At 29.6% G+C, this 16,274-nt stretch overlaps 3 protein-coding genes across 9 annotated transcripts; 1 reads left to right on the plus strand and 2 right to left on the minus strand.

The window, feature by feature from the left end:
* Positions 1–1,959: 1,959 nt before the first annotated feature.
* LOC117233015 (polycomb protein Sfmbt-like) lies at positions 1,960–8,637 on the minus strand. Of its 4 annotated transcripts, none has more exons than XM_033492851.1 (10): positions 8,558–8,637; positions 7,748–8,040; positions 7,418–7,652; positions 7,136–7,335; positions 6,869–7,063; positions 6,488–6,752; positions 5,659–6,395; positions 5,210–5,465; positions 4,465–4,814; positions 1,960–4,215 (listed from the first exon to the last, which is right to left on the minus strand). In XM_033492851.1, exons 1-10 carry the CDS (start codon positions 8,577–8,579, stop codon positions 3,886–3,888), a joined length of 2,883 nt encoding a protein of 960 aa, XP_033348742.1. In that variant the 5' UTR covers positions 8,580–8,637; the 3' UTR covers positions 1,960–3,885. The 4 variants fall into 4 exon arrangements, with proteins under 4 accessions (XP_033348742.1, XP_033348744.1, XP_033348745.1 ...); XM_033492853.1 differs by having other exon boundaries at positions 7,748–8,016; positions 8,558–8,628; XM_033492854.1 differs by lacking the exon at positions 8,558–8,637 and adding an exon at positions 8,409–8,551 and having other exon boundaries at positions 7,748–8,016.
* A 1,337-nt stretch (positions 8,638–9,974) lies between these two features.
* LOC117233019 (serine hydrolase-like protein) lies at positions 9,975–11,017 on the plus strand. The gene has a single exon (XM_033492861.1). The coding sequence runs from the start codon at positions 10,043–10,045 to the stop codon at positions 10,928–10,930; it is 888 nt and encodes a 295-aa protein (XP_033348752.1). The 5' UTR covers positions 9,975–10,042; the 3' UTR covers positions 10,931–11,017.
* Positions 11,018–14,060, minus strand: LOC117233016 (protein arginine N-methyltransferase 9-like). Of its 4 annotated transcripts, XM_033492856.1 has the most exons (8): positions 13,824–14,060; positions 13,735–13,758; positions 13,632–13,644; positions 13,108–13,509; positions 12,030–13,031; positions 11,801–11,957; positions 11,627–11,692; positions 11,018–11,552 (listed from the first exon to the last, which is right to left on the minus strand). In XM_033492856.1, exons 1-8 carry the CDS (start codon positions 13,984–13,986, stop codon positions 11,211–11,213), a joined length of 2,169 nt encoding a protein of 722 aa, XP_033348747.1. In that variant the 5' UTR covers positions 13,987–14,060; the 3' UTR covers positions 11,018–11,210. The 4 variants fall into 4 exon arrangements, with proteins under 4 accessions (XP_033348747.1, XP_033348746.1, XP_033348748.1 ...); XM_033492855.1 differs by having other exon boundaries at positions 13,632–13,758; XM_033492857.1 differs by lacking the exon at positions 13,632–13,644 and having other exon boundaries at positions 13,824–13,964.
* Between the last annotated feature and the right edge of the window lie 2,214 nt (positions 14,061–16,274).

Consider the following 16,274-nt stretch of genomic DNA (forward strand, 5'->3'; position numbering starts at 1 on the left):
ACATTTCTGCTTAGACGCGATTTTCGTTCATAACACTCCAAGATGTTAAATTCTAGACATATGTACATGCACAGATTCTCCACAGGATAAATAAAATGACACACATATGAGTCTTTTGGTTCTATCAGTTGTTTTCTCCGAACGCGTATATAAGTTTGTCGCTCATAGCGACGCATTTACGTGGGACACATATATGAGTCTTTCGGCTCTATCAGTTTTCGCCAAACACATATATGAGTTCCTCGGCCAAATTGATGGCTTACGCAGAACGCATATATGATACGTATGTAAATATGAAATCACGAAGCATTTTTACTAATACCTTATAAAACAGCTACGTAATCAGCGCTATTTGGCTGATTATATGTAATATCTTTTTCAGAAAAGGTGCACATTTAGACTTTGCTCGATTCTATTTGAATTAATATGTAGTATTATTCAAATGCTCGATGATTCGTATAAAAAAATTGGCATAAATACATGTATCGTTTGGATTTTTCATCCTTATTACGTTTATATATTTGAAATTATCTGATCATTATAAAACAGATAATTTGTTTAACACGTTGAATGCCACGCTAGTTTTACAGGGATTGCCCGTGGCGCCACGATGAATTTTTTATTATGCGATACGTATGATGTTGAAACATTACCTACAAGAGATATGTTACGGCGTATAATCATCATTAATGAATTTATCTCACTGAGGTCACCGGTGACCACCGTGGCGCTGAAGTGCGATTTCGCGCGATTCACTTATTTTTTACGATTATCAATTATCTCATATTGTTTCTTCGCGTTGCTAAGTAATTGTTCTATGTTGTTACGCCCCGGGACCTACCATAAACCATAATCCATCCTTCGGTCATACTTATTCAAATATATAATATATAATAAATATATAATATTTATAATATTAATCAAACATCTTCCAAGTCGAAACATTCCTTAGGGTTATTGTTCATTAAAGTAAAACACGGAAAAAGCAGGTTTTTCCCATTTTCGACAGCCACTAACGGGAGACGCACATAATAGATCTACATTTCATGTATAAATAAAACTATTTTTATATGTTTTATACAGCATTAATTTCCTCATACCATTGTAGTAACGATGATAATAATAAAAAATTTATAACTATTGACATTTGTTCAAATTATGTACTTCTACAAATCTTGGCGCAACGGTTACCGATGACCTCCGTGGCATTCAACGTGTTAACCAGAACAAAATTTTTTTGTAATATTCACATTTCAAAATTGAACAAAAAATTTAAAAAATTTCTTCCGGAAAGATTAATATTTTTATATTGGATTTTTATATTATGTTAACACTTAGCCACCGCGCATTTTTCCAAGTATCAAGGACTAATATTCACTACTTAAAAAACAAAGAAGTCTAAAAATTATTTAAGTGATTAATTATATTTTGCGGTAATGATTTTATTTAACGATTTCACATATTGTTTATACAAAACATCAAATTAAAAATATATATTAAAAGCATAAAAAATATAGGTAGAATTAAAGACATTAAAGATGACTGAAGATAAATAACACAACTTGAACGTGAAATTAAAAATTCATAATGCATTTTAATATTTTTTTACAGTGTGGTACCGTTCGACTGTAACTTTATTTAGTCATAACTGATAGTGTAGTTTTTTAATTAATTTTAGCACTACTAAATTGGTGTATTTTATTATATACTGTACTTTATAAAAGCAGAAAAATGGCGCAATTAATTGGGAACATATCCAGCTAAACAATAACTGATAACAAAAAAAAAAAAAAGAAGAAAACGCGTTGCTAAAGTCAAAAAGAGAGATCTCCCCGTTCGGTCATGCAGCGTTGTTCTTCATAGAGGGGAGATCTCCGCTATTCGGTTGGCTAAGTGTTAAATTTTACAACGGACGTTATTTTGTTCTCAAACTAAAATTGATTGATATAACACGTAGAAATCTGTTATTATTTGTATTTTTAATTTGTAAGTAATATTGTTTTTTCTCCTTTTGTACTCACAGTAATGTGATTAGTGTATTTAAAGCAGAACCCAAATTTTGTCAGTTTATAATTATAACACTATTTATAATGCCTCCCAATTTGTACACAATGATGATTTCAAGAAAACTTTTACTACTTTTCTTTCGATCAGCAGATATAGACATATAATATTTCTCCAAATTAATAAATTTTCTTTACATTGCTAATGTGAAATAGCTAATCAACATAATAAACAGAAACAAGTATCGTCACAATAAAATCTAAGTGATTATTAGTCAAATATCCAACCTTATATCAATTAACTGCTAAGAAAACGTTTAGGAACCAAATTGAATTGGTACCTCATGAGATTCCAAGATATTGAATAAATAAAGAGAGTAACAATGTTACCCTATCGTACTAAAAATAGTATTTAAAGAGCCTAAGACAAATCAGTCTTAGACTTTACTCGACTGGTTTGATTTACTTTACTGTAATGATTATAAAGCTACATATAGATACAATATGTGTTATACAAATGCATCAACCACTTTCTAATAGTTATGCTTCTTTTACACTGTGGTTACATTCTCTTTATCCTCCTTTTTTTCAAAAAAAATGAGCTAAACCTAATACTGTGCTAAATGCTATATTTACAAGATTAGAAGTTGACCGTTCCGTTTTTTATTTAATTATGTACAGACGCGTAGCTCTTGATTACAGTAGAGAGTAAATCAACAAATCTATTAAAATATATAAAACTAATTTAGTATTGCGAATGATATCGTCAAGGCAAATATGATTGAAGCTGTAATGAATTGATACTCGGAAACTAATTTGTACTTTATGATTTATTTTTACTACCTTCTTTTTTACTTTTTCGTATTAAATATTATATATCTTTGTTGATTTACTTCTAAATTTTTCCCCTTTTAAATTACACCCTTTAACTTTCTGTTTGTTTAAAAAAATCTTTAAATATACATTAGTATCTTTTTTCTTAATGTGGTTCATGCATCTGTAATCAATTTAGTGCAATGTGAAAGCATGGATTTACAAATAACGGCGTTGTAAAAGAAATGTTGTCAGAATAATAAAATAACTTCTGATATACATAAGAATGTTTAAATGCAATATGTATGCATGAATTTCTCTTGATATTTTATGTAGAAATGTATATATACATGTAAATATTAATATAAAATAAATCTTGTATTCTCTACCAAATACCATGTTAGTTTTAGTCCAAGCTCCATGAAATTATAAATATGTATTAAATATTTTTCATTCAGTTCTGGAATTCATTTATCTATTTGCAAGCATTAAAATAACTACTGTATTGTATTTTAATTTACAAAGAAGTAGTTTGGTATTCCAATTTCTGTTACGTCAAAAAGTAATTTACAGATAGTCAGATTTTGTAAGAATTGATTTTATGAAAAACATTCAAATTAAAACTAATATTTTATCAAACACCAATTTTAACCTAACCCCCAATGAACGTGTATAAATGCATAAATAAATAAGTTTCAAATTATATTTTTAATTTATAATATTTAACTATTTTCCAAAACAAAATATCTCATACTTTTGTCTTTTTGTGGCTTTTTCTTTTTCTCTTTTAAATAAATGGTATTCTTTCCAAATTTATATCCTAAGTGATAGAGCAGGATCTCTACCTTTACCTTTCCCTAATTTCATATGTGTATGCATATATGTATATGTATATTTATATATATACACATACACATTTTATTAATAAAGTATATAACAAATACTGTATATAACCATGATGAAATATGAATTTTTAATTATTTGCATCTATATGCCTTACCTGTAAATCCATGTTTATTTGTATGCAATGATGGAACTTATTCATGGTATTATCTATGTACTATCTTTGTTATAATAATTTTTTCAATCCTAATTTCAACCTTTCCTGAGCTGGATTCACTTTGATTTTCAATTGTTGAATAAGATCATATATCTTTAAAGAAGGCCCAACTTTAAAACCGGTTAGGTCTATTATTTGGTCCTTAGTGAGTGTTAATAGAGTTTTTCCATCTATCTTACGTTTACTAAAATTATCGCAATATGTTGCACAATCATTAACACGAAGAAATTGTGCAACATCAAACACATTCCACTCAGATGGCACTAAATCACCAGATTCAGAACTCTTTTGAACACCATCTGCTAGCCTTGGGATGTATTTGCTAGAAGCAGACGTTACCTGGAAAATACCATTTACTTTAAATATTCATATTTCAAACTTTTTTATATGTGAAATTCAGCAAAAATTTAACAAGGTTTAATATTAAATGCATAAATGTCGAGACGTTATTCTCATTAATTTACTATATAAATATAAAATATTTTATGTAGGATTGGAAATTCAAAAATTTAATATTACATCTAATCAATCAGTAATATTCATTAATTAATATTCATCTCTAATATAAAAATATCAAAATATATTTACATTAATGTACGACGTAGCAATTCGTTCTTTTGGTGGTGGAGGGCTTTGTATCTCACTTTGAGTATCATTTAATGCTTGACCTTGTCCAGTGGTAGGACTAGGTAAAGTTTGATCAGGTCCAGCTGGTTCTTCTGCTGGTTCTGGTTCCCTGTTTCTTTGTTCTGGTAAGCTTTCCAAGTCACGTTCTCTTTCGATTTTTATTCCTTGGGCTGGCTCTACTTCTCGTTCGCGTTCACGAGCCGTACTAATACGTTCACTGTGCCGAGGTAGAATGTTTTTCGCGCAAGATACTTTGTTGCTTTTTTTCACTTTTCTCTTAGCTTTACGTTTAAGGCCTCTTGGTGATTTTACTAAGAAATGAAATGAACATGTTCATTTATGACATTAGAAAAAGAAAACAGAAGTTGGCACACAAGAATAGTAAAGAATATATTAATAACATTGAAACAAAACTCATTTTGGAAAATATTTTTAATCCATTCACTCCCAACAAGATATCTCGTAGTAAGCGTATGTACCAAGACTGCCGACTACAAGTTATCTCATAATGTTTTTTTCATTTTCAAATTACTGTAAATACCATTTTAGTACTATATCTGCAACTAAATATTAGATTTTGTGAAATTCCATGTTTTTTTTTTTAAATAAAATCTTGGCGTCTAGGGCAAGATGCTCTAAATTTGTCTGGCAATGAATGGGTTAAAATATGAAACTACATTTTTTAGAATATGAAACAAGTATTTACCAGTAGGACTAGTGTTTTTATTGAGTACACGGGGCCCTTCTAATTTATGATCAACCAAATCACACCATCCAACTGGATAAATGTCAGGACTCTGACAATCTAGCCATTGATCATATTCGTCCTCCCAACCATCAAAGTGTACTCTTAATAACCTTCCAATCACCCTAGTAATAGTAGCAACACAAACTAATCTAGGATCCATTAAATCAGCTGCTTCAAGCCTCATTCCTTCAATAAATCCATGTTGAGGTATTTCCTATAATGAAAATTTTTGTATGTTGAAAAGCAATGAATATAGTTATACATGAATACAAAATATAATAAATAGTACAAAACCTATAAAATTTGTATTTCTATAAAGGTTTTATAATATTTCTTAAATTTGTTACCTCTATGAAAAATACTATTTCTAACGCTTATTACATTATTAAAATTATTTCTTTAGTTACCCTATTAAATAACTGCACAGGAGCGGGTATAGTATTCGTCTCTGTTAAATATGTATCCCATGTAAATGTAGTAGGATCATAGCCCTTTGGTGGTGTAAGTGGTAATCCATGTTGAGAACAAAATCCAATTGGAAAAATACAAGGTGAACATGAATGATAGCAGAACCAATCAGCACCACTTGCATCTTCATCATAACTATCTATACGGATCATTATATAATCTTCTTTTAAAACTTGCATAATTGTTGCTGCGCATATGGCAGAGAGATTAAGAGGATCAATGGCTTCTATTTTCATTCCTTCTCGAAATGTGTATCCAAGATGTACATGATGGTTCTTTGGCACATAGAAAAGGTCTTCAGTTGCGTCGTCTTCACACAATTTTGATTTTGACACACGTTCTAAATATTCAGGATATGCATCCAACGTTTGTCCTACCCGTTTTGCCCACCCAACAGGATGTATAAGAGGAGAATCTTCGTGGCACCAAAAGCCATTGTCTTCGGGTGGTGAATCATAGTATCGTACATGTAATCGTTTACCCACAATTTTTTGTATCGTTGCTACTTTTACTTGCGAGATTCTATTTTTATCTACGACTTCCAAGTGAAATCCACATCTAAAACGCGACTTCATACTATCGTTAACTTTATTATAAAAATTAGTTGGCAGTGTTCTTGCACCTGTCAATCGTTTCATTAGAAAATCCTTCCAGTCTTTGTACTTATCAGCAATTGCTGTAAAGGATTATTATGATTCATTATTACAAATTTTGTACAAAAACAAAGGGGGATCCATAACAATGTAAGCATCATAAATGTTTGCTTACTATTAGGTGGAATAAGAGGTTTTCCAATGGTTGCACACCAACCTACAGGGTGTATGTCATTCGAGCACAAAGATACCCAAAAATCTTTATCATCATTGAGTCCAAAACCCTCATACCTTAACAAAGCTCTATATCCAGATATACGTAACACAGTAGCAACCCAAAAGGAATCTGGGAAAGCTTCACATACTTCGTCGCAATCAGTATTTTCCACCTCTACTTTCATACCAACTGTGATATTATCCCATATTTCTGATATAGGTGCCTGAAACATAAAAATTGAAATAAGATCTATGCAAAATTCAAAGTATAATAGCAAAAATATCAGAATCTAAATTAAAAGTTATGTAGTACTATATTAACATTGTATGGAAGACTGACATGTTTAAAACAAGATACTGGAGCAGCACAAAATCCAGGTTCTGTCAATTGTGGGGTCCAATCATAAGAACCTGCCATTTCAGCAGTTCTTTTTCTTCTTACAGGTAAATCCTCCGGCATTACTGGTTCTGATATAACTTTTTCTTTCTCTAGTTCAAAAGATTCTTTTATGTCTGTTTCTTCTTGTACTATGACCTAAGATATTTAAAAAATATTGTATGATTTCTTTTCCATTTTTTTAAAAACTTATTTTTACATGTAACTCACATTCTTTGTTAATTTAGATTCATTTGGAGAAGTTGAATTTACAGATGCATGTGCCTCTACAGAATGTGATGGACTATATGTAGAATCAGCAGTAGGAGCTGTATGTTCTGAAGATCTTGCACATGCTCTACTACAAAATCGTCGTTCTTTAGTATAAAATGCATGTTTCACACCAATAGCACCACATTTTTCGCAAACAGCTATAACAAGATAATAGAAGCTTACAATTATACATCAATAAATTTAGAATTTATAATTATGATCTTGAATTCTATATCTAACCTATACCATCCTTACGAATGGGAATAAAATTTAAATCTGTATGTGGTTGATATGCAATTGGTGTCTTTAAAACCAATCCAGGATGCTTTATAGGTTTTATTTTCCTATTGCGATTATCCTGAGTAGTTTGTGTTGCTGCATTGTTTACAACTTGCTCTCGTTCTTCGTCACCAATGTAATCTTCTAATGTCAAATATTCAGTCATTTCTTGTCTTTCAGACTGTGAATCATATTCCTGAAAAAATAATGATGGTAAATATTACTGTGTACATATTACTTATAGGTACAATGTAAAATTAAAATATGTGTGTTTAAAGGATTAGAGTTTACCTGTTGTATTTCCTGGGAATCGACAGCTTCCACAGCTTCATCAGGCTCTGAACATTCATTAGGGAACTGAGGTGGTAGATATCGTACCATAGTTGTAGGTGCGATTTGGTGATTTCTAATATTTTCATATGGATTTGAACCATGAGGGAAAAAAGGACTTTCAGCTTGACGTGGATCCAACATAAGTTCATGTGTAGGTTCTCCATGTACCATCATATCTCCCATCCATACCATCCCTAGTTCCGGTAATCCAGGGATGGAAGCATACACTGAATTCATACAAATATCCATTCCTATATTCACATAATGATTGAAATATTACTCTTAGACAGATTATATATATTAATATCTTTTAGTATCGAATAACAGGATATTACAATCGAACGAACAATATTTGATGTAGGACAAAGTATATTCTACAAATACTGCAATTTCGATTAAATTATGATGCTTAATAGGTCGAAGGATTTTTAGTACATGCAAGAGAATTCATTTAACAAATTACTATACAGAACGTAATTTATTACACAAAAACAGTTTTTTGAATTGATTCTATCGCATCTGAATTCTATTCTATGTCGTATAAAATGTGCAAAAAAAACTCAATATGATTTATTTCTCAAAGCGACGCCGAAGCTTTGAAAATCAACATTTATTCAACCTTTTCCACTGGGAAACATGTTTCAAAAGAAGAAGTTTCTCTTTGGAGATACACCATATCCTGTGTAAAGTATTCAGTCCCAGAATCATAAATTACGATGTAATTTAACGCGCGAGCATATCACATAGCGTAGGAAAACAAGTACGAACCATTAGAAGCTTGCATGTCCATGACAAAGCAGAGCCAGAAAACTCCTGTATATTCAAGTGGTGTGCAAATTGTTACGCCACCTGATATCAATCATTGATATCATACAAATTTGGCGGTATATACAAAACTTTAATTTCCCATTTATTATTATTTTGAATAACGAGAATCTGGTACGATGAAAAATGAGGAAGTAGGGAGAAGATTGGTTATTTTATAATTATAATTATTTTCTATCATATTTATCAATAAGTTTGTTTACTTATAATAAAATTTTAAATAACCAATTTTGGTACTTTATTATTCTTAATAATGATCCTTTCTGATAATTCTAACCATTTGTAATGAGATCGTTTATTCTCAAAAAACATAATTGTTAAAAATATAACCTTTTTCCTATCTTTTAAATTAGTAAGTTATTATGTAAAATATTATTCATTTTTATTTAATTTTATACAAATACAAAGTTATATGAGTGTAAATAAAGTTTAGTGCATGTTCGTTTAGCATATTATATGTTTAAATTCTAAAAGTTTCATTCAAGATTATATAAAGAAATCTCGACATCCATTACCGAAATTGGTTGAAGCATAGGGAAAACTGTCCGAAAATTGAGTCGTGAGAAATCAACATGGAAGATAAGAGGTTCTCATTTTGTGCATGCCTGACATACTATGAATATCTCAAACAGAGATACTTTCATATACTGTTTACTAAATACATTGTCATATATTATATATAATTAATTTGTATACATATATAATAATAATTATTATTTTTAAGACTTTAAGGGTAACATTCTTGTTTAAATTTTCGTAAAGAAATAAATACTTTTAGTACAAATTATGTTTATTAATTTTCTAACTAGGATAATCAATACTAAGAAAATAACGAATATGCAATTATAATTCGACATATATGCATACATATACATATACTTACAGAAGCTATGACATTATGTTTTAGAACAATTGAAACATTTAAAACATCGATAATTATTTTCAATTGTCTTTGTTTTTATAATAAACTGCACTGTTTTTATGAGATAAATAGTAACTTTTTTCCTAAACATGTTTCATTAGCTATCTAACTTTAATTATCAAATGATCAAATGCAAATAAAAAGAATGTTAAATCATGTTCTTTGCAGTATTCTGTAATAGTGTAAATATGAGATATATATTCCTAATATAGGATTTATTTATCAAGTAATACACTCAATATTTTATGGATATGATTAGTACATTATATTACTATGTTAAGTATTTGTGACTTGTAAAATTATTCGTTTTGAGCTTTGGACTCTAACATTTCATTCAAGTCCTTCATCTACGTAATTTACAATGGTAATTATTTTGTATTAGTATTATTATATAGTTACAGTTAAGATTAATCGAAAATAAGAATTTTTAGTCTTACTGAACATAAAAGAAGATAAAATAACAAAAGGATTATTTTGTATAAATTAAATATTTTACCAAAATTAATATGAATCAAGGAAGAACATCAATAGAAGTGAAATTCCCAGTACCATGGGGTCATATTGCAGGCAAGATCTATGGATCTCTGAAAGAAAAAAGAGTTCTAATGGTGCATGGTATTTTAGACAATGCTGGTACATTTGACAGGTTAATTGAACACCTTCCACAGAAATATCAATATGTGAATATAGATTTGCCAGGGCATGGACTCTCATCTCCAATGCCATCTGGAATGCCATTGCATTATTTTGATTATGTCCATTCAATATTGTTTGTTTTGGATGCACTAAAATGGCAAACCTGTATATATATTGGACACAGTTTTGGAGCTCATATTGCAACATATTTCAGTATTTTGTACCCTGGAAGACTTGAAAAAATTGTAGCACTCGATGGATTTCTACCTTTTCTGGTTAAGGATATTGTTCCTTATATTCGAGATGTATATAATTTAAACGCTTATACTAAAGATTCTAATATACTTTATACTAAAGATGAAATTATGTATGCTTTGCAATTTAAAAGATTTGAGACATTAAGAATGGAGGCTGCAGAAGCTTTATTTAAACGTGCAGTCACTAAGGTTGGTGATTTGTACAAATTTAATCGCGATACAAGATTAAGACATGTTGTTAGACCATTTTTTACACTGGAACAACACAAGGAAATTTTTAAAAAATATACAACTAAAACATTAATAATTATAGCGGACAGTTCCGTACGAGTAAATATTTTGTCGCAAATAGTAAAAACATTACCATTAATTACTAACAAAACTGATCTTTTTACTGTAATTCAAGTGAGAGGAAATCATGATGTACATAATAATTATCCTGAGTGGGTAGCACCACATATATGTAAATTTCTAGACGATAATTTACAAAGTAAATTATAAATTATTTATTATTTCTATAAAATATATATATTATTTTTATAAAATAATTTTTATTATATAACACTACATGAAGGGGGTGTATGAGAATATAATTCATATTAAATTTATTTTTGTAGTACTTAATGTAAGTCATTTTTTACAGTATTTATATGCACAGAGTTTATTATAAGTATATACACTTTCATCTGTATTGAACTATATGTACTTAAATTATTGAAAAATGTAAAAAAAATGTATATTTTAAAATTGGTAATAATTATAAAAAATTGTGTTTTTAAAATCATTTTACTTTTACCCGAATTATATCTTCACCTTGCAGAACTTTTATACATACTTCGTTACCTTGTAAAATGGAATTCTTTAATTCATCTTCTAGTAATATTGCCATATGATTCATAAATGATCCATTTCTTTTTGTATCATAATTATGATTTAATGTCAATTTGACTTTGTACCAACATACTAAAGCATTTGGTAATAACTTATTATTAGTTGCACTTATTTTTCCAAAATTTATCACACGTTCAGCAACTTCATTTTCTCTCATTTCTATCAATACATTTATATCGGATAAAGCTTCATATAAATACAAACTCGAATTCAAATCAAAAATTTGATTTATCTGTAATATTGTATATAATATCATGGCGAAAAATTTGTAATTATATTGTCTTATTATAACATTTTATATTTTACCTTAAATTCGTTAATGTATTGTGCAATACCATAAGAAGTTGTATTATTAAAAGTATTATGTGTTTCCTGTAAAGGAGTATTATAAGGTAATTTGGTATTAATTTTTATGTATGAATACAGAAATTATCTTAACATGTTGACAGCCAACATATTAAACAGATCTCTTAAATATACCTTTTCACAATTTGGTGTATTAAATGCAAACGTCGATATATCTTGTAAATTTTTATCTTCTACATAAACCATATTTGGCAAGTCATCTGAAAATACAAGCTGACCTACAAAAAATATCTGTTCAGGCAACAAAATGCCATTTGGTTTAAGTAAACATCTGTAAAAGTATTAAAATTTTCATTCCATTATAAATAAAATGTAATTACACAGCTTTTGAATATATTCTTACCGAAAAAATTCATGATTATATTCCTCACTATAATCTCTCAATTCTCCTTTAATGTCAAAATCATGAATAAATATAGTATCTAAGGAATCGGAAATATGATTGTATTTTGATATGATACGTAATTTATCCTTGAAACCATTTTGTTCTGCTATTTGTTTGATAAATTGTTGAAATGCTATATTTTCATTTTTGTAGTATAAAATATTGCTATGCTTGTTTTCCTTTAGTAATATTAATCCATAAATAGGAAATGGGGAAGTATCTAAAATACTGTGTATTTCTTTGTTAGTGAATGATTTGCTAACCTCGGTAAGTAATTTTATGTACTCTACATCATTTAAAAACATTATGACTTCTTTTGGTAAACGGTACAAAAATTTATGATCATAGTTATCACATTGAGAATTATTTGATGAATATGAGCATTTAAGTTTTCCTTTCAACATTTCTCCCTTAATTGCAACTGCATCACCTTTCTGTAATGATTTTGGTATTGTAGGAAAAATGGCAACTTGCCAACATGATTCTTTTTCTGAAGTGTCTATTGTTATTTCCTCATCAAGATGTAACTTAAACCATGTTATTAAACCATCTATAGTACCACTACGTTTACACGTTATATCTATAATATTTTTTATTCCATCTGTATTAAATTGTTGTAAGTCTGACAAGTCGTTGAAATTGATGGTGAAAAATGCTGTGGGTTCTACTATGTAATTAACTTCCACATTTTTTAAATTGTCTGTATCGTAGTATTCCTCATCCAATAATACAGACACATTATCAAAATTTAGAGGACAAAAATGTTTTACTTCATCAAACATCACAGCTGATTTGTTTCTTATATATTCACATTCAACAGCAGCTATGTAAAGTGTAGCTCCCATTGGTATTACTATGCCATTCTTATCCAAAACATTTGAATGTACGCTTATCATGGATGGTATCACATGTTCTCCAAATAAACCAGCATCAAAGGTTTCTGTAACTACTAATTTTACTCTAAAAGATTAGGAATGAAATTAAAGCTTTTTTGTTGGTTTAATTATATTATTATTATTATTATCGTAGAACTAACCTTTCTGCAATATCTGTAGGGATTACAAGGTCTGAAGAAAGTTTTGGTAATAATATTATGTCTCTGGCATTGTTAGTTTCAAATACTTTCTCCGCAATTTTTAACATTGCTGGTGAACATTCACAGGCATAAATTTTTTTAGCACCTGCATTCTGTGCATATAAACTTAATAACCCTGTACCAGTTCCTACATCTAATACAGTATCATATCCTTGAGAAATTCTCTTGCGAATTACACACTCAAATGCCATGTTTCTCTGCTTGTCATTTAACATTGGAAAATGCCATCTATCTACAGCCATGCTATATGCATTTTCCAAGTTCCGTTCTGCTGGTAAAAAATTAGGATTCGCTCGCAGGGCTCTCCTTAAGTATTTTATTGCCTCTATTGGATCATTATTCCTTTAACAATATAGTTTTTTTCCTCATTATAAGGAATTTTAGCGGTCATGATATCTGTCATGTCAAAAAATTAATTTTAAATTGACTGATAATACATTAATTCAAGCAATGAGTTAAATTACCTTAAGAGATGCGCTGCGAAATTATTTAACATATGAGGATTGTTTGGATAAATATCTAATGAACGCTTGTAACATAAAACAACATCTGCAAATCTATTCTCACCTGCTAACTGTATTCCCCATTGACCTTAAATAAAAACATTTTTAAATTTTTAGGCTTTAAAAAGTACTGTTGATAAAATAACAACATACAGAGAACATTAACAAATGCTTCTTCAATTTCTAATCTTTTTGGAGGACATAGCTCTGCAACAACCGTATAATATGCATATGCTTTTCCTACGTTCCCAGTTCTATTATGATCGTAAGCTTTTTGTAATGACTTTTCAACTATTTCGTTTAATTCTCTCTGCATTTTTAATAGTATATGATATCTTCCTTATATTTATCATAAGGAAACATACTCTTGTTATTTATTACAATTGTTATTGTAATAATAATTGTTATAATTGTTATTATTAACAATAATTGTTATTGTTAACTACAAAAGTAGTTATTTATTGTTAGGAACATAACCACATATATACACCATGAAGAAATATAAAATTAATAAAGACTCTTTTTAACTGTAATATTTTTCATTAAATTGAATGTTTCCAATTCATACGTTTATTATCATATAAAAACAACTTAATACTATTTATCTCAGAACGCCATCTACTGCTATAATGTCATAGATAAGAAGAAACTTATATAGATGTTGATCTTTGAGATTTTAAGAGTTATACCATAGATAAAGTATAGAATAGATCTACCACCTAATGAGGCTTTTGCACTGAATTATTATGTTCATTGTTTATATCATTTTCTTTACTCATTGAATACGAAATACAAAAGAAGAAGGGGTTATATATGGATGGAATATATGCAATTAAAATTATATATGGATGGAAGTTATTTGTTTCAAAAATAAAATGGGAAGGTGAGATAGTAGTCAGAAAACTGTATTAAAATACAAGATGTTTCAAAACAAAAGAAAAATTTAAATACTATCGATGTTTTTATGGGTATGTGAAGTATTTAAAGTACAGTTTGGATAGTTTCGAAAGAGAAATAACTATTTGAAAAGAAAACGTTCTTTACTTCTATTAGAGAATATCTTGATCAATATTTTTATGCAAAGAAGCATCTGTATTTTTCTATTGCATTTTGCGTGGATATTAAAATAAATATTAAAATAGCAAATATTTAGATCCAGATTGTTAGTTAACCTTAAATCTAGAAAGATTTTCCTATAGAATTTTTATGTATGTACGTATATAGAATTTTTCTCGGAATCTATAAAAGTTTCTATTTTCAGTAGAATTTTTGTAGAAAAACTTGATTAAATATTAACAATTAAATATTATTTCTATCCAGAATGTAACTAAATAAACGATTCTTTAATTATGCACAATTTGTTTTTTAATGTGTTATACCGTATTTTATTCATTAATACAAACAATTTCTGTGAGAAATACAATGTAGAAAATTCATAGCAAGTACAAATTAATCAGATATTCATTCGTCGCTCTATCCATAGAGGATCCGAATGATTATTATGAAAGTAATAAAGCCGACGCGTTCGCGAGTAGAATAAGCCGAATTTCTGGATTTCATTTCATTTCGTCTCATCCACTGGCAAATAGAATGATTGGGCTTGCACGGCCAGCGAATACAAATCAGAATACGTTTCGATCATTTGCGAACTAGATGCACGTCTATCTGTTTACATGCATAATACGATACGGTTGCTTATAGAATACGAATATATTTTCGCGGTATATGTATATCTATTTACTACATTTATTTGAAAATTCAGACTTCCTTGTTAGATATATAATAAGTTAAATATATATTTAATCTAATATACTTGTTATATTTATATTTTTATTAAATACAGATATTATGAACAGACATATATACCAATCAACATTCTAATTTTCATCTGCTATTTATACCTATCAAATCCACAATTCCAATGTATGTTTGTAAATAGGTATGTACATAGTCTTTTAAATCACAATCGTCGCTTGCCTCTTACAATCTGGCTAAGCTCTCTTATCGACGCTCGTAAAGAACGGAAAATCAGCGATAAGGTACGCGATTCGGAGTGGATTCGGGTCGCGCGTGCGGCAACGCGCCCACGCGTGTTCCTTCTGAATTGGTCAGGCGCGAGGCTACGCGATGATCGCTGATTTATGCCGTATTGTGCTCTTAAACTCCTCAGTTATATATAAACGCGTCGCTTCTAGCCGCGACAATGCACCGGGCCCGGACTGGTCCTGATTTCTTTTCACTTGGACCGGCCACTCGCGTATTTTGTTGGCGCAACAATCGTCTTTGCTCGGCCCGTCCGCGCCGCGCGCAGAAATCCTGCCACACCGTGGAGAATCGCAATCGCGACGCCAGATTTCGAGGGTTGCTGCCATAACCTGAAAAGATATCTATGTATCTACATGTTTGTATACAGGGTGTTAATTTTAAATCGGACATCTAAATTGCTTCCGTTATTAAAGGTAAGAGGAAATGACCAACGAGTATTTGGTAAATGATTTCAAGGAATGCATTTGATAATTTATCGTACGAAAAACAAGAAAAGAGGCAAAATATTATCTCCATGTCTATGTTTCTCTTGTCTTTCATATAGAAGTTCAATAAAAT

This window comes from Bombus vosnesenskii, unplaced genomic scaffold (assembly GCF_011952255.1).
Source record: "Bombus vosnesenskii isolate JDL3184/JDL3185 unplaced genomic scaffold, Bvos_JDL3184-5_v1.1 scf7180000013294, whole genome shotgun sequence".
NCBI classification, from domain to species: domain Eukaryota; kingdom Metazoa; phylum Arthropoda; class Insecta; order Hymenoptera; family Apidae; genus Bombus; species Bombus vosnesenskii.